Source organism: Arachis stenosperma, chromosome 1 (genome assembly GCF_014773155.1).
Source record: "Arachis stenosperma cultivar V10309 chromosome 1, arast.V10309.gnm1.PFL2, whole genome shotgun sequence".
Classification (NCBI taxonomy): Eukaryota; Viridiplantae; Streptophyta; class Magnoliopsida; order Fabales; family Fabaceae; genus Arachis; species Arachis stenosperma.
In genome coordinates, this window is record NC_080377.1 from 127,432,193 (window position 1) to 127,457,039 (window position 24,847).

Consider the following 24,847-nt stretch of genomic DNA (forward strand, 5'->3'; position numbering starts at 1 on the left):
AATTCAAAACACATTATACCAGAATTCAAAATACCATAAACAGCATAAATAAACTTCACTAATCATACTCTTATAACAAAATTCAGAACACATTTAAACAGAATTCAAACACCACAAGCATTATAAATAAACTTCACTAATAAAGGTCACTAATAATACTCTTTAGCATGTTATAGAATGCTTATCTTCTGTTGGTCCGAGATGAAATTTAGTTCTTCATTGCAAACATCACCCAAGTCTTCTTTTAACCTTGTTAGAAACCACTTCCATGTCTCAGTGTTTTCACTGTCCACCACTTTATAAGATATAACAAAGAAATGATTGTTTTCGTCTTGTGCTATTGCAGATAGGAGTTGTCCACCATAATATCCTTTCAAAAAGTATCCATTAAGGCTCAATCAACTGCCTGCAACTAGCCTTGAACCCAAGCTTACAAGCCTCAAGCGAGATGTAAAGCCTATCAAACAGTGGTAGACCCTCTGGTTGAGGTATTGCCCACATTATTGCAGTGGAACCTGGGTTGCTCCTTAACAGCTCACTCAAGTAGTCTTGTATTTTACCGTATTGTTCTCTTTCTTTTCCAATTACTTGTTCCCTTGCAGCCTTCTAGACTCTTGCGATCATCTTGTCATGCAGTTGCACATTATACTCTTCAACCATGTGCACCTTAGCCTCTTTTGGTGTCAAGTCCGGTCGAGTTTCTAAAATCTTAAACAACTTGCTTGCAACCCACTTGCGGTCGGCCAGATTAGAACAAAAATCCCTCCCACACATATGGTTATTTACAAAAGTTTTGATCTGATAGCAACAATGTCTAGAATTATATGAGGTATAGATTAACCATGGACATTCTTCTTCAACACACATCGCACTAGTTTTTTCTGCTTTGTTCCTAATATATCGGCATTCCTTTCCCTCATAGACAAAGTAATCCTTCAAGCACTCCTTGAACCAGCCATTGTGTCAAACTCCATACCCAACTCAATGTACACTTCTCCATAGCCATAACTGGTTTTATGCTCTGGCCATTTATGTTTATTACCTCCCTCATCATCTGATGAAATAGGGGAGACAAATTCTTCACTCTCATAAACATACTCCTTCTCTTCTTCAAAATCAACCTCTTCTATAATGGGCTCAACACCCTTAGTGTGACTTGACCCACTTTTATGTTGTCTAGAACCAGGTTGGGCCTTAGAACCACTAAGCCCAGTATGTTGTCCACCTATATTTCCCCCTGAACCAACTCCAACATTACCCCTTCCAATAGGACTAAAGTTGGGCCTAGTATGTTTCTTTCTCTTCCCAGCATACTTCCTTGAATTAGCCTTCTTCTTGTCCGTGTTCATATTTCCAGCAGTCTTCTCGTCAGCACTACCCTTTCTATTACCATAATCATATTTCCCATCAGCAGCCTTCTTTTTAGTAGACGTCCTCGGCTTCATTCTATCTTCGTCACTATCAGTGTCACTACTTTCATCATATGCATCCGAAGGAGGATTATATGCCTCATCCTCAGAACTTCTGTCATCTTCATCTGATGAGGATGAGGAGGAAGAATCATTAACTTGACCGGCAGCCTGACCTAAATCGTTGTTAAGATAGCAAGGCTCACCAACTAGGTGTTCAAAGTATAAATTAAAAATCAGACAGTCAGTCGCCAATAAACTGTTTCTCAAATCATTTATCTCAGAATCTCCCTTAATCAAATGAAGTCCAAATTCTAAGTTTTGAGCTATGAGTTCTAACCAGTACATTGCAGCATAATTAGCATATCCTAAACACTTTAGTAGTTCTTCCAGATCAAAAAAGTTTACTAAATCTAAGTTCATTGGAGAAAATTTATGTACCTTTCCATCCAAATACTGCAACACTCCATTACTATCCTTCCCAAGTCTCCCACCATGGTTAAACACGTGTACTGTAAAGTTAGACATCTGTAGCACCAATAAAAGACAAATTCAATAGCAATAACAATAGTTAATAGATAGATATATTTGAAAGTAATATAGATTATTTAGTAATTTTAATGATTGATAGTCATGTCTAGCTAAACAGGTCAATGTGAATTATATATCAACTTATCTAAAATTCAGATAGATTAGTTCATACCAAATGGTTTCAAGGTATACTTGTTTAAACTCTTGCAAAAATTTAAATAAAACTATGCAATAAGTTAATGAAAATCTATGACCAATAGAACATTTTTTTGTGTGCGTATATGTGCTGGAGCAAGTACAAATATCATTTCCAAGAAGAGCAAGTAAGATTCAGAACTAAACACAATATTGCATTGCAGTAGAATAAAATACAAACTTATGAATAATAAGGAATGGAAGCATCAACCTCAACAAAACACATAAGCTTTTCGGTAAAAATATATAGAGCATATATATATATATATATATATATATATATATATATATATATATATATATATATATATATATATATATATATATATATATATATATATATATATTGACAAGCCTCTAAACAGTAAATTCAGCCCATCATGCAAAATTTAAATATAAACTATACTCCAAATCATAAGTTTCAAAGCATATTCAATGGTAGAGTGTGAATAAAAACATATTCAACTTGATCATACACATGCAATGGCAGAAAAAGTGAGTAACGAAGCTTACATCAATAGTCAGTTCTTCCATCATGGCGCCATAAAAAATGTCGTCAATAGCTCCATCGGAACCAACTTCTTCTTCCAAGTGAAGCATCGTCAAAGAATTTTTGGAGGGAGAGGATTAGGGTTTTCTGTAATTCCAGAGAGTGAAAGAGGACTTTTATGTCATCAGGGTTAAATCTTTTTTTTTTTAGTAGAATTGTTAGGGGCCAAGTTGGATGGCCCATTAATCTGTCCATCCAGGTTGGCATTTAACTGACACATCATTAACTTAACGTGCCATGTATTCATGGTCAATTAGCTCTAGAGAAAAACTATTAACGAAGGGGCTAACTTGTCTAGTGGAATTAAAAAACAAAAGCCGAAAACAGGTTTTTTTTTCTAGGGGTTTCGTTGTCCTTTGATGCTATTGTCAGGGCCGTTTAGAATTTTTTTGATTTTTTCATAAACAATTTTAAAAAAATTATTACTTATATAATTCTACAAATATTAATATAATATTGTATGGACTCAAAACAAAGTTAAAATGAAAGTTAGCATAAAAGGCAGAAGTCTCAAATGAATTACTTCATTGTCAACTGTATATAATTATCAATCATGCTATATACATATTAAAATCCGTTATTAAAATTATCACCAGAATAAAAAATATATTAGAATATAAAATATACATTAAAATAAATTAAATTATATATATTTATACCAGCTATATAATAATTAATTTTAGAAGTAAAGTATTTTTTTGTCTTCAACGTTTAAGGTAAGTTCTAAAGTTGTTTCTAACGTTTAAATCGTCATATTTAAGTCCTTAATGTTTCAAAATTAGCTCAATATTGTCTTGCCATTAGGGATCTATTAACAGAATTGGCAGTGGGACAAAATTGAGACGATTTTAAAACGTTAGGAACTTAAATAGGACGAAACATTGGGGATAAAAATGATACATAGAAATAAATTTTAAGTTTATCCTTCAATATTATCAATTTTTTATGGTACATAATTATTCAATTATTTTTTAATCACATCTAAGTAAATTATACTTAATCACATTACTTTTATTCTAAATAAATTTATTTTTTTATAATTTTACTCATCATAAAATATTTGTAAAATAACTAGTACATAAACTTGCAGAAAATAAAATGATACATATACAATAAAGTATGAATTGTACCATTTGTCTCTAATATATCAAAATTCTTTGATATTTAATTTAGTTAAATTTTATTTTTAATTTTATTCTTTAATAATATCAAATTTTTATAGTAGATAATTATTCAATTATTGTTTAAATTTTATTCTTAATTACATTATTTTTTCTAAGTGAATTTATTTTTTATTAACAACAAAATTAAAAAATAAATTAAATAATTATTTGTCGTAAAAAAATTAAAATTATTGAAGAAAAGATTAAAATTTATTAAAAAATTAAAAAAAATTTCAACAATTTTAATTTTTAATAAATTTTTATCTTTTCTTCAATAATTTCAATTTTTTTACGACAAATAATTACTTAATTTATTGTTTAATTTTGCTCTTAATAAATTCACTTAGAAAAAAATAATGTGATTAAGAATAAAATTAATAATTATCTACCATAAAAATTTGATATTATTAAAAAATAAAATTAAAAATAAAGTTTAATTAAATTAAATATTAAAGAATTTCGATACATTAGAGACAAAAGGTACAATTTATACTTTATTGTATATGTATCATTTTTTTTCTTCAAATTTATATACTAGTCATTTTACAAATATTCCATGATGACTAAAAATCTTTAAGAGTAAAATTATAAAAAAAATAAATTTATTTAGAATGAAAGTAATGTGATTAAGTGTAATTTACTTAGATGTGATTAAAATATAATTGAATAACTATGTACCGTAAAAAGTTGATATTATTGAAGGATAAAATTAAAATTTATTTCTATGTATTGTTTTTGTCCCGAATATTATCGTCCTATTTAAGTTCCTAATGTTTCAAAATCGTCTCAATTTTGTCCCGTCGTCAATTCTGTTATCAGATCTCTAATTGCAGGACAATATTGAGCCAATTTTAAAACGTTAGAAACTTAAATAGGACGATTTAAACGTTAGAGATAAAAACGATACTTTACTCTTAATTTTAATATACAAATAGTATTTTTTTAAACAAAGAAAATTGCACGGCCTTTGCAAAAATTTATCTTGTATTATGTATTATTGTGTTACAATATAAATCAGAAAAAATAAAAATAATTGTCCTCGAAGAAATACTTAAGAAGTTACAATTTTTTAAATAATATCACCGCAACAATATTAGTTATGATATTTGTTTGTCTTTTTAACCAGTGATTTATTTATTTTTTCTTATTTGTTAAGAATTTAATTTTAGCTTAATAATATATAAGTAGTTTTTTAAAGGGTTAAATATGATTTTGGTTCTTAAGGTATAGACCAAAATTTTTTTTGTCTCTAACTTTTTTTTGTATATAAAATTGTCTCTAAAAGTTAATTTTAAAATCGTCTTTCCGACAATTATACCCGTATAATCATTAGTGTCTATTATTAATTTTTTAACAAATAATAATAATATTCATAATAATAATAATAAATAGATAAATAACAAAACAAATAAATAACGGAGCATTGTGTGAAGAAGATAAGAAGATTGTCTTCTTCGAAAGCTCAAAGGAGATAAGTAGAGTTAAGATTGAACAACGCTGCGTTCATGGCGTCCCAAAGTTTAAGATCTTCTTGATTTTGTTCACCTGCAAAAGAGTTGCTATACGGACATGGAAAAAGGCCAATTCTACAAACTTCATCAATAAAGGATAACCCAAACTGAAGATTTTGGGGTTGCGTATACTATGAGGTATGTTGTTATTTCTACTTTGTGAATTTGAGTTTGGGAATTTGGGTTTTTTCACTTATGTTTCTGGGTTGTGACAAGTTCAGGATAGTTGTAATTTTTCTGTTAGAGTGCCTATGTTTCATGTCTCAAATCTCAGCCTTCTATCGCTCCAACTTTTACCTTTACCTTTTTCTTTGTCAACTAACTTATTATCCTCATCCGTTCACAAAAATGCGGGAAGCCATACATCGCGTTGCTTCAGGACAACGACATAGCTTTAGCGCAATGATATCTTTGATCTATATCATGAAGATTCGACTAAATTTTTATGTTGGCTGTCGAAGACCTAATACAATCCTCCTCCTTTATCCGAGTTTGGGACCAGCTATGTACCGCAAGTGTAGTATAGGCAAAATTTAGTTATACATAGGTACAATTTGATAAAAAAAAAATTTGAAAGCCTACGATACAAGGGAGGATGTCAATCATGTGAAAGTGTCATTGCAAATGCAAGTGCTATGTAAAGCAAAGAAATATTTAAGACGGACTCTAAGAAGGTTATTGTAATGTGAATGTCTTCTCCTTCCTGAATTTTTCTTTTATTCTCTTCTCTCTCTGATATTTCTCTGTTCTAATTCCTACTACCTCAACCTTCTTGTGCAAGTGATATTTGAACATCTAGCTTCTTCTTATTTGAGAATTTTTCTTTTGAGTTTCATCACTTATCCTTCACTGTACTCTTTGTATTCTCATTGTACTCCTATCATTATTAGTTGATTGAATTTTTATTCTTTAGTTCTGCTCAATGGATGCTTTTAGTGAGTTACAATGGCTGAAGACACAAGGATGTAGTCAATGCAAGCGGCCATAATGAAGCTGACAGAATAGGTCGATAGACACAACGAATGGCTCGCAACCATTGTGCAAACCTTAGCCTAGATTCATGTTCAATTGGCTCAGCCGATGGAAGAGGCGTCGTGTCAGCCACAGGTTCGGTCCGTTTTTGCGTCCCCACAGCAAATGAAGGTAGATTTCGGGCATGTTTGGATGAACTTCTAAGAATATATTTTTTTTTGAATTTTCTTTATTTAAAAGTTCTTATGAAAAAGTAAAAAAGTAATTTTATATTTGAATATTTTATTTAAAAAAATCTTTTTATTTATCAATTATGTTTGGGTATAACAATACAAAATTACTTTTTTTTTATTTATCATGTGAAAAATATCTTTTTTAAAGAAAAAAAGATCTTTTAAAAAAGATGTAAAAAATTGTAGCTTTTCAAAAAAAATATATTTTTTATTTTTTTAGAATTTTTACTTTTACTACTAGAAATTTACTAAACATATTAAAAAATAAAAAAAAATTATTGAAAAAAGATATTTTTCTATCAACTTAATGGTACTTAAACAAGATATTCTCCAAATTCTTAAGGGTAGAAGATGTACTTCAATGAATTTATAGGACTGAGAGTCTCTTCAGAATCTATGACATTCTTGAAGAGTAGAAGTTGAATCTGGTGCCAGGGAATCTAGAAGGGTGAGCACTGGCGTGGTTTCAGATATGGAAAAATTTAGATATGCTAAACAATTGGCTCACCCTTTCTATTGCAATTCATATACATTTTGGTTCATCCCAATTTAAGAACCCTAGGAAAAGAGTTATTCAAACTTAAACAATCTTTCTTTATGAAAAACTATTTTGATGTTTTTACGGTATGGATGATACCCTGTTATTAGATTGTTTCGTTGGTGGGTTATACCTTGAACTTAGACGGGAGGTTAAGGCATGGCACCCAGCCTCACTTATGCCAGCAGTAACTTTTGCCAAGCTCTTCGAAGAGAAGTTCTTCCCCATTACTCAGAGGTGGCGTGCAGGTGCACCAACGACCTAGACTACATACTTACACTAAACCAAATTTCACTCATATCAATAAACCACCCACCCAAGCCCCTGGCACCCAATCACAACCACAACTTCCTCTATTGTTATCATCCCCACCTAAACCATGATCGATGAGAAAATTATCTCCAACCGAAATTCAATTCAGAAGGGAGAAGGGAATATGATTCAGATGTGATGATAGATACTCATCCAATCACAAATGTGCTACCAAATACTATTTATTATATAATCAGTTGAGAAATTTCTACCAGAACAAGAATTGGTAGAGGTGGTTGAAGAAAGTCAATAGCCAGAGAAGGTGGAAGAAGTGATTATAGAGGAGCTTTTCCATCTTTCTTATAATGCTCTCACTGGAATACCAACAAGGAGGTCAAATCGCTTCACCGGAACTATTAATGGCAGGGAGATCCATATTCTAATGGAGTAGGACAATTCGAATAATTTTATCCACTACTCTCTAGCAACTCGGTTAGCTATTCCAATTTGCCAAGCTCCTAAATTTAGGGTACAAGTGGGAAGTAGTGAATTACTACAATGTGAAGGTGACATAAGAGATTTACCAGTTAAGATTCAAAATCACATGCTCTTTATTGAAGCATTTGCTTTACCTATTGCAAGTGAAGAACTGTTATTGGGTGATATTTGACTGAAAACTTTGGATACGCACCTAGTGAATTATTGGAAGAAATTTATTACCTTTCGGGACTGGGACCAGTTAGCGACACTACTGAGTTTCAACAAGTCCCAACACATGCGTAGTTTAATCAATTCAAGCGTCTCCAAGCCACTAATGAGATTTATGCATTATACACTCTTGAAATTATGGATTCAGATGAAAAACAACAACCCCCATTAGACCTACCAATAGATATGGAACCTTAATTAGCTTGGTTGTTACAGATTTTTATAGAGGTGTTTCAGATATTCCATGACCTTCCACCGCCAAGTTCCCATGATCATGCAATTAATCTAGTCCCTAATGCTGCACCTATTAATGTATGACTATACCATTATCCTTATAGCTATAAAATAGAAATTGAACAGATTGTTGCTGAAATACTAGTTGATGGGATTGTCCAGCCAAGTTTGAGTCCGTTTTCATCCTCGGTTTTACTCGTTTAGAAGAAGGATGACACTTGGCGTTTTTACATAGATTATTGAGCTTCAAATGCGGTGACAATCAAAGACTTGCTTCTTATGCCAACGGTGGATGAACTATTAGATGAGCTATTTGGGGCGTAGTTCTTTTCTAAGTTAGATTTACGGTTGGGGTATCATCAGATTCAAGCGAAGCTTGAGGATTGTTTTAAAATAGCTTTTAGGACACATAAAGGTAGGGGTGTCCGCGGATCGGATCGGATCGGATATGGCCAAAAATTCTATCCGATCCGCATTAAAATCATCGGATCGGATCGGATCCAATATCCGCAACTTTTAAGGTTGGATCCGATCCGATCCGATCCGCACATTTGCGGATCGGATCGGATCGGATATCGGATATATCCGCAAAACACAAAAATATTTTTAAAGGCTTATTTTAATTAAAAAAATATCAATAAAATTCATTTTTTCTATTCTTTTAAATATGTTTACTCTTAAAATAATATTAAACATACTTTTTTTAAATAATAAATTAAAATAATATAACATATATGATAATTATTAATTGAAATAAAACATAAAAAGAATATTTATTTATTTATTTCTTTAATTTTGCGGATACGCGGATATGCGGATCGGATATGCGGATACCAACACAAAATCCGCAATCCGATCCGATTAGTGTGCGGATCCGATCCGATCCGATCCGAAAGCCTTGCGGATCGGATCCATATCCGCAATTTTCGGATCGGATTCGGATAAACACCGCGGATATGCGGATCAGATCCGATCCATGGACACCCCTACATAAAGGTCTATATATAGGGGTGTTCGTAGTGTGGTTTGGTTCATTTTTTAAGAAAAAATAAGCAGATTTAATTTTATATTAGTAGTTTGGTTCGGTTGATTTAATTTTTTACTGAGACCATCTGAACCAAACCCAACCAATTAAATTCAGTTTGTTTTGGTTCGATTGATTCAATTTTTCAATTAATTCAAATGAAAGCATGTCCTACTGTTTCATAAAGTCTTAACATAAAATCATAGAAACATAAAAACATAATTAAGAATCAAAATTGTAATCACAAAATAATATAAAACATTAACAAAAGTTGAAGCACAACAAAATAAAATAGGTTGAACAAATACTCAATAACAATTTACATGTTTCCAGCAACAACAAATACTCAATAGGTTGAACAATAATCAACAACAACAAATCAATAATAAAATATGCTTAACAGCAGTGTTTTAAAATAGCGGCTATGGTGGCGCCATAACGGTATGGCGTGGCGGGATTTGACCTCGTCGCCATACAGAGGCCACCGCAACGTGGTTTTCACGGTGGGCAAAAGGCGGCCACAATTGTAGTGGCACCATGGTGGACCGCATTAAAAATGGCAAAAAATGGCGGGTTTTTCGGATTTTTCAAAAAAAAATCGAGGCTAATTGGGTAAATTAGCAAAACCCTAATTGATACATGTAACCCAGTTTAGCCGCTGCAATTCAAAAACAACTCTTCCTATCTGATTGATGTCCAAAACGACTATCTATCTCTGTTCTCTTTCTTTCATCTCTGTGCCTCCCGTCGCCGCCGATCTTCGACACCACCTGTTGTCGTTCGTCGCCACCCTTCACTGCTGGTGGTCCCCACCGCTCATCATCACAGTTCCCTCTTTTTTTTTGGTTCGTAGAAGTTACATTACATACATTCTTTTTTTATTCAGTTCACTCACTTTACTGTCTCCTTCTCTTCCCTCAAAAACCTCTCTTCCTCCAATTTTTTCCTTTCAGTTCAGTTCACTATGTCAACTTCTAGACCAGCCCGTAATTTTGATGTCCATGCCCCTGTCCCTGCCCCTGCCTCTGCCTCTGCTGACCATGCTGCTAGAACTGTTCCTGCTCATCCTGCAGCTACTGTCTGTGCTAGTATAATTGACCAGGGTGGAAATATGTTAGTGTTGTGGAAGAAGGTAATACCAATGACACCAATATGTAATTTTTGTGAAAAAATTATGAAAAAAGAAATTACACGGAAAAAAGAGCACTTAATGATTAAGCTTGGAAATGTTGCTGGATGTAAAATGGTCCCAAAGGATGTTATTGCTGAATTATGAGAGTTTTACAATTAGAAAAAAAATCAAAGCAGACAAAGTGCTACACCAGCAAGCACCGAGGAACATATTGTCAATGCTAGGGAGCTTGATTTAGATAGTTTAGGGTTTAGATTGTCAGAGAAAGATGCTCAAGAAATTGATGAAATTCCAAATCCAACTCCAATGGCAGCAGCTAGAGGGGGTGCAAGTTCTATGAAAGGTCCAATGGATTTGTTTGTTAAAAGACCCGAAACTGCCATTGCAAGAAACAAAAAGGAGAAATTAAGGCAACAAAATATCAAGGAAGCATGTAATAAGGAAGCAGTTCGTAGAGTTCATCGATATATAGCACGGTGGTTCTACCAAGCTGGGATTCTATTGAATTCAGTGAGGTTGAAGAGTTTTCAAGAAATATTGTGGGCTGTTGAAAGCTTTGGTTCTAATTTATCTGCTCCCACTTATCATGTTCTAAGGGTTTCACTCCTTAATGAGGAGTTAGAATACACCAAAGACTTATTGAAGGGTCATAAGGAACAATGAAAAAAGTATGGCTACTCTATTATGTCAGATGCTTGGACGGATAAGAGACAACGGAGTATTATCAATTTTCTTGTAAACTCTCTTGCTGGGACAATGTTTTTGAAGTCTATTGATGCCTCTGATTATGTGAAGATTGGTGAAAAAATGTTTGAGCTTCTTGATGGTATTGTTGAGGAAATTGGGAAGCAAAATATTGTTCAAGTTGTAACTGATAACGGGAGCAACTATGTTCTAGCCGGTAAGTTGCTGATGGAGAAAAGACCGAATTTGTTTTGGACCCCGTGTGCTACCCATTGTTTGGATTTGATGCTTGAAGACATTGGGAAGATACCATTAATCCAAAAAACCATAAAAAGTGCCATTTCTTTGGTTAGCTTCACTTATAGCCACTCTAGCACTTTATCCATGTTGAGACACACTTCACAAATGGCAAGGAATTGGTGAGGCATGCAATCACCTGATTTGCCACTTCATTTCTCTATTTGGAAAGGTTTTATGAGGAGAAACCTCGGATGAGTAGGTAAGGAATAAGTTGTCAAGGGAGGCAAAGGGGAGGGAGGCAACAAAGATTGTTATTAGGCCCTCCTTTTAGAATCATATCAGGTACACCCTTAAGATCATGGGTCTTCTTGTTCAGGTGCTTCAACTTGTTGATGGGGAGAAGAAGCCACCAATGGGTTATATATATGAAGCAATGGAGAAGGCAAATGAATACATCATGAAAATATTTCCTAATGATGTGAGCAAATATTCTAAAATTTTTAAAATCATTGACAACAGATGGAATTGACAACTTCATCGTCCGTTGCATACAGCTGGTCATTTTATGAATCCGGAGTTGTTTTATGATAATCCTCGTATTGAGCTAGATTTAGAAGTTATAAAGGAGTGGTTTGAGTGCATCACTAGATTGGTGCCAAGTATAGCTGTGCAAGAGAAGATATTGGAGGAGCAAGCACTATATAAGGCCGGCTATGGACTTTTTGGATCAACCTTTGCAAAATCTCAGAGGAAAAAGCTTTCACCCGGTAAGATTAATCCTCCAATGCATTATTAACTTAGTTAGAGTGTTAATTAAAATCTTAAGATAAATTTATTTTAATTTTATAGCATTTTAGTGGTGGACATACGGGCATGAAGCTCCAAACATGCGAGACCTTGCTAGCAAGATTTTGAGCTTGACTTGTAGTGCTTCAGGATGTGAGTGCATCTGGAGCATTTTTGAGCATGTAAAGTATCACTTAAACTTGATAAAATTTAGAAGTAATAAACTTCCAAACGCCATAGCTACTTAGATTATATTTAATACTTTTACGGATTCATACTAAAAAAATAAATAGGCTTGATCATGAAAGGATGGAGAGTTTGATATTTATAAAATATAACCAACATCTTATCGAAAGGTACAACCTTAAAGATGAAGTTGACCCGATTACACTCAATGACATTGATGAGTGTAATGAGTGGCTTGTTGGAGAACTTGGGACTGCCACCTTTCAAAGTGATGATAATGTGAAAGATGATGCTAATTTGATTCATGAAGGTGACAACACTTTGAGTTGGAACTTTGTGTTTGAAGTAATGGGGGACATGAGCTTATGACAAATACTAGAAGAAGACAACAAAATAGAAAAAGGAAAGAACCTATAGCTCCAAAGGGTGGACCAAATGGGTTTAAGGCCTCCAAAAAAGGAAAGGCAGTAATTGTGGAAGAGGAGGAACCAGAATTTGAAGATTCAAAAGATTCCGAAAATGAAGAAGAGGAGATTCAATTTAATGATACTGAATCAGATGATGGTGAGGGAGCAGAGGGACACAATAATAATCGTGTTAATTTGGATGAAGTTGATAAGAGCTAGAATTTAGATGGTTTATTTTATCATTTGTTAGTTTAAAGACATGATGAGACAGTGGCTTTGGCCTTTCTTTCAAGTTTTTAGTTTTTATGTTCTATGTCTTATGTTTATTTCCTACATTTGCTATTATATTTGCTACATTAATTGGATGCTTTATGACTAGAAAAATGATTATATATATTAGATTTTATAGTTTATTTATTTACAATTTTTATGCATGTTTTTTTGTACACATATATGCATTTTTTTAGGTAATCCGCCATTTTTGCCATTTCCTGCAACGCCATTTGCCATTATTTTATGACGGATTTTTGACTCACCGCCATGAGCCTCCATTCGCAATCAAAACCTATGTTTAACAGTAATTGAATCAGAAATTAAACCAACCTGACTTGAAGACTCCATTCTTGAGGACGACGACGGTCGCTGTGTGTGGAGGAGATGGCGGCTGAGGTGGGTGAGAAACTATGGCAGCTGCTGGTGCGTGGAGAGACACAGGGTGCAGGAGTCGGTGATTGCTATTCGTGGAGGACAACGAGGAAGGGAGGAGGAGAAAGGGCCGCACTGAAAAAAGGAAAGTGCGATGAGGAAAGGGTTCACGACGAGAAGAGTGAAGTGCGATAAGGAAGGGGGGCCATGCCGAGAAGAGGGATCCGCGACAAGGAAGAGGGATAGAGAAAGGGACGCGCCTCTGCGAGGGTGTTGTTCAGCAGCGACTTCAGGGCTAAGAGGACGATGCCGCTGTGGAGTATGGGAGTAGAAGTTTTGGGCGAGAGGATTCGAGAGTGTGCGCTAGGGTTATTGTAGGCAGTGGCGGCTAGGTTGAATGGAATGGGTGATCCTTGTTTAGGGGGGTGGGTGGGTCTATTTAGGGTTTTTAAGAATTTCGGTTCAGTTTAGTTAGATTTTTTTTTCTATCAGAACTAACAACCGAATTGAACCGCAAAAAAACAGCAAAACATTATTTTTTTGGTTTGTTCGATTTTCAATTTTTTTGATTCTGTTCGTCAGTTTTATTAAGTTTGGATTGGTTTTAAATACCCCTATCTATATTAATGGAGTGTGATGCCGTTTGGTTTGACAAATGTCTCAGCCACATTCTAGAGTTTAATGAACTCTATTTTGCAAAGGTTTGTGCTAGTTTTTTTTCGACGATATACTGGTGTACAGTCTAGACTAGCAGTCCCACATCCACCGCTTCATGTGTGTTGTCAATTTTAAAGAATCGTGCTCTATTTGCTAAACTCAGCAAATGTTATTTTGGCCAATTTCAATAGACTATCTTAGACATATTGTGTCAAGGGAAAGAGTAAGAGTGGATGATTCTAAAGTGCAAGCAATTAAACAGTGGTCGTTACCTACCTCAATCAAACAATTGAGAGCATTCTTGGGGTTGGCCAGCTACTACCATAATTTTATCCAGTAATTTGCTGATTTGGCAGTCCCTTTAACAGACCTTCTAAAGAAGAAGGGATTTGTTTGATCTTATAATACTTCAAAATCTTTTCCTACACTTAAAACAAGTTCTTTTAAATTCTCCTGTTTCGATACTTTTGGATTTTTCAAAGCCTTTTACCTTAGAGACTGATGAGAAATCAATGCTTCGGGGATAAGAATTGGTGCAATTTTGAGCAAAGAGGGTCACCTATTACATACTATTCTAAAAAGTTGTCAGAAGCAAGGCAAAAACAATCAGCATATGGAAGGGAGATGTAAGCAATAATTATAGCGGTGGCAAAATTTTATTACTAATTTTAAAATTTTGTCGATAATCTTAATAATGTGATCCTCTCTTGTGAAAAATACATTAAACATTATTATTAAAAAGGATTGACAATTTTATAAACTAATTTATACTAGAGTTCTACTGGATAGATAATGGGGGAGCGACAACGTAAACAACGGACTGCATCTTAGGCCCACTAAAAAAAACATCCCACCCCATTTATCCATTACAACCCTAACCTCTCACCTTCCACCTTCTTCTCTTGTTACCACAGTCACTTCACTCCCCCTTTTATGTCGCGCCCTCACCAATGCATCTTACCACCGCCGTTGCACCTTCTCCCATGCGTCACGTTGCTCCTATTCTCCCTGCAAGCGTCGCTGTCGCTACGTGCCTTCTTCTCTCCTCCGTTGCACCGCGACTATGCTCCCCACAAGTAACACTGCCATTCGTCCTCCTCTCCCCTGCATTCCGCTGGCGTTCTGAACGAAAAAGCTGGTCCACTTTTCCCTTACGCTCAGTCACGTCTGTGCTCCCCGAAAGCAACGCCGTTGATCGTCCCGAACTCTCTTTGCGTCTCACCAATCGAAGAATCAACACAGCCACTCACATGCCCTGTGGTGATAATGAATGTTTCTTTTCATGTTTTCTGACATTTCTTTAATGATAGATTGGATTTCTTTTATTTTTGCTGGATGTATCTTTGATTTTAAGTAGATATTTTTTTATTTGACGTGGATGTTTTTTTTTAGATGGAAGTTTGTTTGAGGTGAGCGATGCGAGTGCGGGGACGCGACGTGATGGAGGATGACGATGAGAAGGAAGAAGATTAGGATAGAAGCGCAATGAACAATGATGAAAGATTAAAATTTGTAGGATGAGTAGGAGTGAAAATAAAATTAGGTTAAATTTTAATTATAATTATTAAAAATTTGATTTTTAAAATTAATTAAACATTTTTTTTAATCTGTTATTTACAACCTACTTTAGAAATTTTTTGACACCTTTTAAAATGATGCCTAATTTACCTAAATACGAGTAATTGTTGGTGACGAGAAAGAAATTGTTAATGGATTCTATTTTTTTTTATATTTGTGTTGGGCATTTATTTTTAGGCATGGTAGCAAACTAGCAATGAATTTTATATTATTAAAAAGTAATTATTTCAATAATAATATTTTTATATAAAAATAATATTATAAATAGTTAGATAATTTAATTAAATATGTGCAGTTTAATATATCAAATAATCTAATAGTTTACCTATATCATTGAAGTAATCACTTTTATGAAAAAAATTTGGCAGATATTTTCGTCTAAATATAAATTATCAACGTTCAATTTTTTTTCTTTTTAAGTTTTAACTGTGGAAAGGTGTATTTTATTATAATAACAAGTGATACTGCAAAATCATACAAGAATAGTATAATCCAAAATGGAAGTTTAAAATGGGATATACGAATCTATATTTGGGGTCAAATATGAAAGTCTCAAGGAGTATTACTGGTTTGGCAAGGGGGTTTTCTTCCATCCATTCCGTTTCTCTCACAATCAATCAGGTTTTTCAGCTATCCACTAATTCTTGCGGTCGGGTTTTGCAATTTATAGTTTTATCTCTTCTTTCCTGAATTTTTTTTTTTTTTGAGTATTCCTTTGCCAAACATATTTTAATTCCTTCGCATAACTATTGTCTTTTGAAATGGTTATATGCAATTCTAATTCTAATTGTGATTCTTATGGTATTGGTATCTTATGATTGACTACCGAATCTCCTTATATGTCTGCAATTATCAATTGGATTCTTTTAATGCGTTATTATTACCTGTTTATTAGTTAGGGTTTGTAACAATTGACGTAAGTTTCTGTAAATGAATTCTGAAAATAACAACATGAAATTCCAAAGAAAAGAAATTCAAGGTTTTGCAGTTGAGAAAGGGGAGCTAGCAATGTAATTTTTATTGACTGTAGCACCGATTATGAGGAAAGAATCAAGAATGGCAACCTCTTATTGTTGCAATGCCAAGAAGATCAAATCTGCTGAATTTATAGATTGTGAACCAGGAAGCATTGAGAAAAGTGGTTTGGAAAATAAATTATGTAGACAAGAAAGGATTGAAATCGGTCGGTTATTTCAAGGTGCAGTGAGTTCCCATGATTGGGAGCTAGCAGAAAGTTTGATTTTGTATACCGATCCACAAACACTTAATGATGCCTTGTGTATCACAGTAGATTCCATATGGTTTTTGAGAACAGAGGTGGAACTTAAAGGGATAACTGAATTTATCAAGAAGTTAGTTGCCGACGGCGCTTGTGACTTCACAAGAGCTGTTCAAAGGACTTCATTTCTTGCTGCATGTGTCTCTGCTTGCCAGAGCAGGACAGTATGCCTTGCTGATACAATTAGTATAATGGCCCAAAGGTACAATTGATTTACTCAATGTTGTTCATTCTGTTGTAGTGTTTTTCTTTTTGACATTTTGTTTTTGATAGCAAATGATGTTTATATGAGAGTTCAGTTACTAACAAGTAGTGATTCAATTGGATCCAATTGAATTGAAAATGAATGGGAAGGGGGTTATGACATATGAGGATGACATGTGAACTTTGCCTTTGTTAGGTTGCATGAGCGTCTCCAAGAGTGCAATGGCGATGAAATCTTGAAGGTAGAAGCTAGTGCTAAGGTTCAAAAGTTTACTGAATGGGCTCTAAAATGTATAAGCGCCCATTCACGACTTCAGGATGTCGATAATGTTGGACACATCTCGGCCATTGAGGTCCAGCTCCAGTTATCTGGCTTTAAGATGTTCCTTGATCTTGCTGGAAATCGCCTTACAGGGAAGGATTTCAGCGAGGCATTTGATGCGGCATGCTTTCCTCTTACTCTTTTCTCAAGCTCATTTGATCCAAGTTGGGCACTTGGCATATCAGCTACTGTGATCCAAGGTTTACTGGGAATGTTAGTAGATGGTGGTGCTGACAATGTTAATCAGTGCTTCTTGGAGGCCTCGCGATTTGGTAGCACAGAACTCGTGAGAATATTATTGCAGGTGACTCTGATATTTATTTTACTCACTTTTTTTTATCCTAGATCTGTAGATTAATAATTTTCTAGTATTGAAAGTAGCCAACTTTCCATTCCATGATTAATGACAAAGTGAATTGCTTAATTTTGGTGTTTTATAGTTGATTTGCTATTTTAAAATGTTTGTATAGTAAGTGTGCTAAAACTGTTTTATGTCATGTTGGGATCAAATTGTGGAGATTGCACAAAGGAATAACCTGGATGTTGATGTTGACTTGGCATTAGGCTTTGCTTCCCATTACTGCAAAATAGGGACTATGGAGTGTTTGGTGGAAGAGGGGAATGCCATAGCATTTCTAGGCCCTTTGATGAGAGCTGCCGAAAGGGGCTGCATTCAAGTTGTTGAGTGGTTTGTACAAAGGGGTAGCCGAGACATGGAGCTATGCCTTGCCCTTACAGCAGCCACTTCTAGCTGTCAAGTTGACATAGCTGCATACATTCTTCCACACGTACCTCGGCACGTCCTTTCTACACTTAGTATCGAAATTATCAAGGCTGCCGGTGAGCGCAGCGGTGGATCTCTTGACGGCGTAGCATTTCTGCTGCAATCCGATTTCTTAGGTGATCCTGCATCTACTTATGCTGTTGCAGATATCATTGCTAAATCAGAGGATGAGGGTGTTGCTTCTGAACTAAGGACTTTTCTCCATGAGCATTGGTCAGAAGCAGCATACTTGGAAGGAGTAAGGCTAGGACAAGAGCATTACATGAACCTGTTAAGAATCATTAAATGGGGAGGGTGTTTAAAAGATCTTCCAATTCCATTGATAATTGCTATTGCTTATCTCCCTCTTTATAGAGAGTGTAGCAAAGCTGGTGGCTGTTTGTTTTCCCAAAGGCTTAGGGGACAATTGGTGGAGGCCACAAGAAGGCTTGGGAATACTGATGATAGGGTGTTTGATGATCTTACCAATTCTAGAGAACTTCTGCATGTTCTAGAGCATCACCTTCCTGATTTTCTAGTTTCTACACGCCCATTGACTAGCTAGATTAAGTTATGCTGTAAAAAAGTTGAAAATGCTAATTTTACGACCACAAGTCAAGCTATAACGAACAACCTGGAGAAAAAGTTAGAATTGTTTTCATTATTATGAAGACAATTCTAACTTCCATTAGATTGTTGCTTGACTTGCAATAGTCAAATTTGCATTTCTTGTATTTTTCTTATAATATTTATTTAATTCCACTTCATTTCATTATTATTTACCCTATGCTTTGGTTAATGGTAATTTTTTTCTTGAACTTTTCTGGCAAGATTTGCTTCTTGCTTTTATATCACAGCAAATCTTTGGTTGGGTGTATGGTATACACACAACACACACACGGTTAGGTTAGATATTAGATATCAAAATATTTTATATTTAAAATAGGTCATAATCAGTAATTGTAATTATATTATTAGCTTCCCAGTAAACTATTTAAATATACACTGCATCTAGTACAAATAGATGTCAACAAAACTCAGTAAATTTGTCTTTAAAAAACAAGTTAGGCAGTTATTAATATAAAAGTTACATATTTACTATTGTATATGATATGGAATTAGGAATATTTAATTCACTTAACTTAATTTGAAAAGTTATATGAAAAATTACTAATAAATAATTGAATCATCCCTCAGATAATAGAATATCATATTTATCCAAATTTTTAAAATTAAATAAAACATTGAATGAACCATCTTTCGGTTTTTAGTTTTTAATATTGCTTTAGTAACTTTCCAAAATACATAGGTATAAAATAGAGAGAAAAGGAAAAGAAGTGTCTAGTCTCTATCTTTTTTCTATTGTTTCCAATCTTTTATTTAATTGAGATTTAGAAATTTTTTTTTTTGTAAAAACTATATAGACATTTTATTTATTTTTGTATTTGACTAAATTTTCAAACAAGTTTATTTATTTTGTTATCCTTGTATTCTTTTTTAAAATTATTGTTAAACTAAAATAAATATCATTTAAAACACAAAAAGTTTGCCCATAGAAAAACTAAACAAGTATTCTATAGTCTATACCATAGTACTTAAAAGCTATTATTTGTATGACAAATTTTTTTTCAAATACCTAGAATACTTATATTGAGTAATTATTAGAAGTTCAAATTTATTATTTTAACTATCTTTCTAATATTTAAAGTGGTAAAAAACTCAAATATATAGCTTACTCTTTAGAAAAAAGATGATAAAAAAAATATTTAATTACTTTTATTTAGAAATTAAGAGAATAATTAAAAAATAAATAAATTAAGACTCCTAATATTTTTTATGAGAAATTATACGTGACTCATAAATTTTTTTTATGTTGTCTTACATTTAAATCAACACTAACATTTTTCTGGTTTTATATTAAAAGCAGTGTCTCCAAATATCACTGTCCATTTTTTGTTACAGAAGGATGGAGTGGAAATTTCCAATGGCCCTTGTGGCAGGAAAGAAACCAAATGACACTCATAATGCAAAGTGATATACATCACAATATAATAATAAATGAAATTTAAAAGGGACATGGAATAGGATTTATGCACAAAAAGCACATGTTTCTTATGAAAAATGGAGAATAATTAATGGTTTTGGTTGGAGAGAGGGACCACCAGACACTGTATGGTATCAATGGAAGGCACCTCCTCCTCTCTTCTCTCTCATCTCTCTTCTCATTGAAAGCGGTCTGATTCAACTATTCAAGTACCAACAAAACGTTCAAAATCCAGCTCAGTTGATCCATAACCATACAATAGAAAGCTTAAGCTTTTCACTGTGCCCTGTCAACAAAATTATTAAAACATCTTTAAGCCTTTTTCTTTCTGTTTTTTGGATCTGTTTTGTTATCCAAAAATCTCAACCATGGCTTGTTTGAAACCTGATGAGTTGGAGCTTGTTGGTAGAGGAGAGCAAGGTTCTCATCATGCTATGGAAAGAATTGGTGATGCTAATGTTGGTTCCAACAACAACAACATGGCTGATGATGCTTCTATGATGCATTTTCCTGCTAACTGGTCTGTCTCTCATAACTCACATGTCTCTACACGTTTTTTTTTAAGAAAAAAAACATCTTTTTAAGTTATTCTTTCCTTCTTGTTTTATTATTTATTTATTATTTCTTTTCTTTATAATAGGATATCCATTCATGTGAGGTGAGAGAATCCCCATGGTTTTGAATTCAGTATCTTATTTTTTATTTTTATTAATGATTATTTAATTAATGGGAAACTGAAAAGGTAGTAGCCATGCTTGCTTCAAAAGGGATAGGCTTAAGTTCAACTTTCTAAAATCTATAGTAATCTATGAGTTTTGCCAAGTTCAAAAGGTTAAATTTTTTACTTTTATTTGGTGTCTCATAGTCCTGGAATGAAAAAAAAAAAGTTATCTTTGTAATTTATTTTCTACCCACCAAATCGGATTGCTAGTAGTAAAACCTTCTAAACAATTTGCACCAAATTCTCCTAAGTTATGAGGTTAGATAATATTATATACGATAATCTTTATTTCTAGAAGTTTACACTAATCTCTTATCAGCTAAAGTTATATGAAAGCCTTTAGATTGGTATAAAATGGCCTTCTACTCTGAATAATAATGGGTAGTATTAATTTTTCTTTTTAACTGAGTAATATGTATGATGTTTTAAATATATAAAAAAAATAAAAAATTCAAAACTTTCTTTATTTGAAAATTTAGAGAATGAGTTAAATTTTTTTTAATTATTTTTTCTCTTGTAACTGTCAAACCTACCGACATATACTCTGTGTTTTTTCCTTATTTTCTTCAGGCCAATGCCCGCATCTGGACTGAATGCATCAGCTCCAACTCATTTTACCATCTTATTCAATGGGAACACTTATGTCTATGATGGAATTAATACAGAGAAGGTAGCAAAATAGTTTTGATTTCATTCCTTCCCTTTGCTTTGTATTAACTTTCTATGTACCTGGATTCAAAGTGTCATAGAAATCCCGTCTTTTGGATTTGTTTGATATTTGCATAAGTGTCTTTTTTCTTGTTTTTATTTATCTTATGTTGTTTTTTTTTTATTTTTGGAATTCACCAAGAATCAAACTCTAAATCTTTCAAACATAGAGTTCTGTTATAAAACCATTTATTCCAAAAGCTGATAAGAGAAGGCAATACTAAAATATATTTTGTAATGTTTAACAACAGGTGCAAGAGATAATGCTTATTGCTGCTGCATATGCCAAGTCTGCTGAAGTGAAAATTGGGACACAATCTTCATTCACTCCACTCATTCCCACTTCCACAAGTTCTTCTCCTGCACAAAGAAACTCCAACAACTTGCCTTCAAAACAATCTGTCTGCTTTCCTGCAGAAAAGAGTTCCATTTGCAGGCTGCAAGGTGGGATATATATATATGATAGCATTGATTCCATGCTAGCTTTGTTTTCTATTACTTTGATGTAACATTTTGTGGCTTTCTCTTGATCTCTCTTTTTCTCTTCAGAATTTCCGTTAGCACGTAGACAATCTCTTCAGAGGTTTCTTGAGAAGCGACGAGTCAGGTACTAATAATTAGTTCCATGGCATGTTTGATAATGGTTCTACCTAATCAAGTTAGAAATTCCATTAATGTTGTATTGACTAAAGATTCAGTTTAGTTATTGAAATTGCAAATGTAGGTTTTAGTTCTTGCTTCCGAAAATCAATTGTTTGGTCCCTAATGTTAACGTTTGGTAGGTCATTTTTGTCTTTGCCTAGTCAACTCTTTAAGTCTTAACCAATTGTTATATTTTGTTGACACATCATTCGTGTCACGTAACAGGTGTATTAGCCATTAATGTCATTGAATCTCATTTGTTAACGGTTCACACTCATATACAGATTAAATAAGTACCTACTACGGATAGGGGTTAACGGTCAAATTAATTCTTAAAAGATAGATCATTTTTTAAATTCGTTTCTAAAAATTTTTATTAATTAAATTAGTTATTTAAAAATTATAAATTAATTATTTTGTCAATCTGTCACATAATTAATAATTTCAGTCAACAATTAATGATATAGAAGGTAACATACATGATATCTAGTATGTTCAATTAGACATTGAACAAATATATTTATAAAAATCTATCAATTTAGTTAATTGTTTGCAATTATAAACCCTAGTTCTAATATAACCTAACGACATTAAATTGATAGATTTTTATAAATATATTTGTTTAGCTTCTAATTAGATATGCTAAGTGAGTTAACTTCTATGTCATCAATTTTTGACGAAAATGATTAACAGAGTGACTGAAGGATAAAAACGATAATTTATAATTTTTGAAGGACCAAAATCTTTCAAGAACAAATTTAAAGAACAAGCTATCTTTTAGAGACTAATTTAACTATTAATCCTAATATAGATAATAAAAGAAAGAAAAAAAAAATCAATTAAACATGATATTTATTCTCCCTTTCTTTCTGCACATTCTCAATATGTATATGCATCAGAATAAGCACTATCTTATGTTACAACAGAATAAAGAACCATTACTTGACTTTTGACTAATGGTTAATTGGTCAGGGAATAAGAGCAGAGGCTAAAACCTTACTCTTGTATTTGATTATTGATTTGTTGTAATCGTTGTTCTGATTGAGTTTATTTTTTAACTTTTAAGGTTGTTTAGCAAAGCCCCTTATGGTTTCTCAAAAAACATGGCTGGCCTCTATGATGACAATAGTCCAGGGAACATAGAGAACAGCTTTTATGATGACAATAGTCCACAAGATTTTGCTTCTTAATTCAAACAAAGAATGGATTTCTGGCAAGTATTTCTGGCAAGTATGATGGTGGTGTACCTTTATGTGTAGAATTGTATTGTTTTCTGTAACATCATGCACTCATGTGGATGTATAATAGAAAACAAGCAAAACTATGTTACATGTTCTTCATCCTAGAGATCGTATGTTAACTAACTATTTTGAACCTATGACTTGGAAGATGCATTGGTCTGTAATACTCGTCAAAACTATACATCATGCTTAAAACACCTGCTTGTTATATAGTGTTAATGTGACTAGACATTTATTATAAACTGTTCTACTCGTTTGTCACTTTTAGTTACAAAGACTATTATTTTTATCTATGGTTGTTCAGAATACTGGTAAAAATAAAATTACTTAAAAAAAAACTAATATTGAGAAATGAATCATCTCAATTTTTTTAACAATTGAGAAAATAAAGTGTAATCTCTCACCATTAGTTTTATAAGTGAGACTAAGAATAAATATAAAAAACAGAGCAATGAAGGATTAAAAAATCACATTTTACACTCTCAGTTTTTTTTTTTAACAATTGAGAGAATTTATTCCCCTAATATTGTGTCAATAAAAGATGAGTTATTCTTAATAAAAATATTTAAACGTTAAATTTTTATTAATTCTATTAAAAATTTAACTAAAATTTTCAAATTATCTACTTTAACAAAAATTTAACATTTAGATACTCTTATCAAGTATAATTCATCTTTTATAGATACAATATTAATTTTTATTTTACGGATAATTTTACTAGTATTTTAAAATTTATGGATAAAAAATAGTAGTTGTTACGGTGGGTAACCGGAGATTGATGGGTTAGATGGCGTTGGTTGGCCCAAACGTGTGAAGGAGGAGGCTTTCCAATGGGTCTACAACTCGGGGACCCCCGTCTGACTTGTACTTGTGAAAGAATGGGGGGTGGTACCTGCAAAGACACTCCGATGCCTAAGTTAGCAAGGGTGTAAGCAGGTCTAGAGAGTATTGGGACTTTGAAATACCTGAGGGGTGTCAGTGTATTTATAGTGGTGAACCAATAACCACCGTTGAAGTAGTGCCACCTTTTTAGGGTGTTAACCGTCCCATTATCTTAGGGCGGTTAGGATATGGCTCTTGGAAGTGGTTAGAGAGATTCTAGGGGCAGTTACTCATTTGAATGAGTGTTTATCTGCCAGCTAACCCTCGTGCCCGACTTCTATAGAGCAAGTCGTGATGAGAACCGACTTCATAGGACGAAGGTTGGTATTGGGTGAGCCTCAATCCGTGGCATTAGGCCTTTTGTTTGGACTTGGGCCTTTACTGTTGGGCCAGGGTATGAACAGTG

General features: G+C 33.4%; 2 protein-coding genes across 3 annotated transcripts; both read left to right on the forward strand.

Moving 5' to 3' along the window:
- The first annotated feature begins 16,071 nt into the window (after nt 1–16,071).
- LOC130972199 (ankyrin repeat protein SKIP35-like) lies at nt 16,072–18,981 on the forward strand. Of its 2 annotated transcripts, XM_057897159.1 has the most exons (4): nt 16,072–16,256; nt 16,666–17,116; nt 17,315–17,744; nt 17,959–18,981. In XM_057897159.1, the coding sequence occupies exons 2-4, from the start codon at nt 16,674–16,676 to the stop codon at nt 18,766–18,768; spliced, it is 1,683 nt and encodes a 560-aa protein (XP_057753142.1). In that variant the 5' UTR covers nt 16,072–16,256; nt 16,666–16,673; the 3' UTR covers nt 18,769–18,981. The 2 variants fall into 2 exon arrangements, with proteins under 2 accessions (XP_057753142.1, XP_057753141.1); XM_057897158.1 differs by having other exon boundaries at nt 16,119–17,116.
- A 1,377-nt stretch (nt 18,982–20,358) lies between these two features.
- LOC130943729 (protein TIFY 3B-like) lies at nt 20,359–23,826 on the forward strand. The gene is made up of 5 exons (XM_057871734.1): nt 20,359–20,767; nt 21,539–21,638; nt 21,928–22,120; nt 22,226–22,283; nt 23,385–23,826. The coding sequence occupies exons 1-5, from the start codon at nt 20,616–20,618 to the stop codon at nt 23,506–23,508; spliced, it is 627 nt and encodes a 208-aa protein (XP_057727717.1). The 5' UTR covers nt 20,359–20,615; the 3' UTR covers nt 23,509–23,826.
- Nucleotides 23,827–24,847: the final 1,021 nt, after the last annotated feature.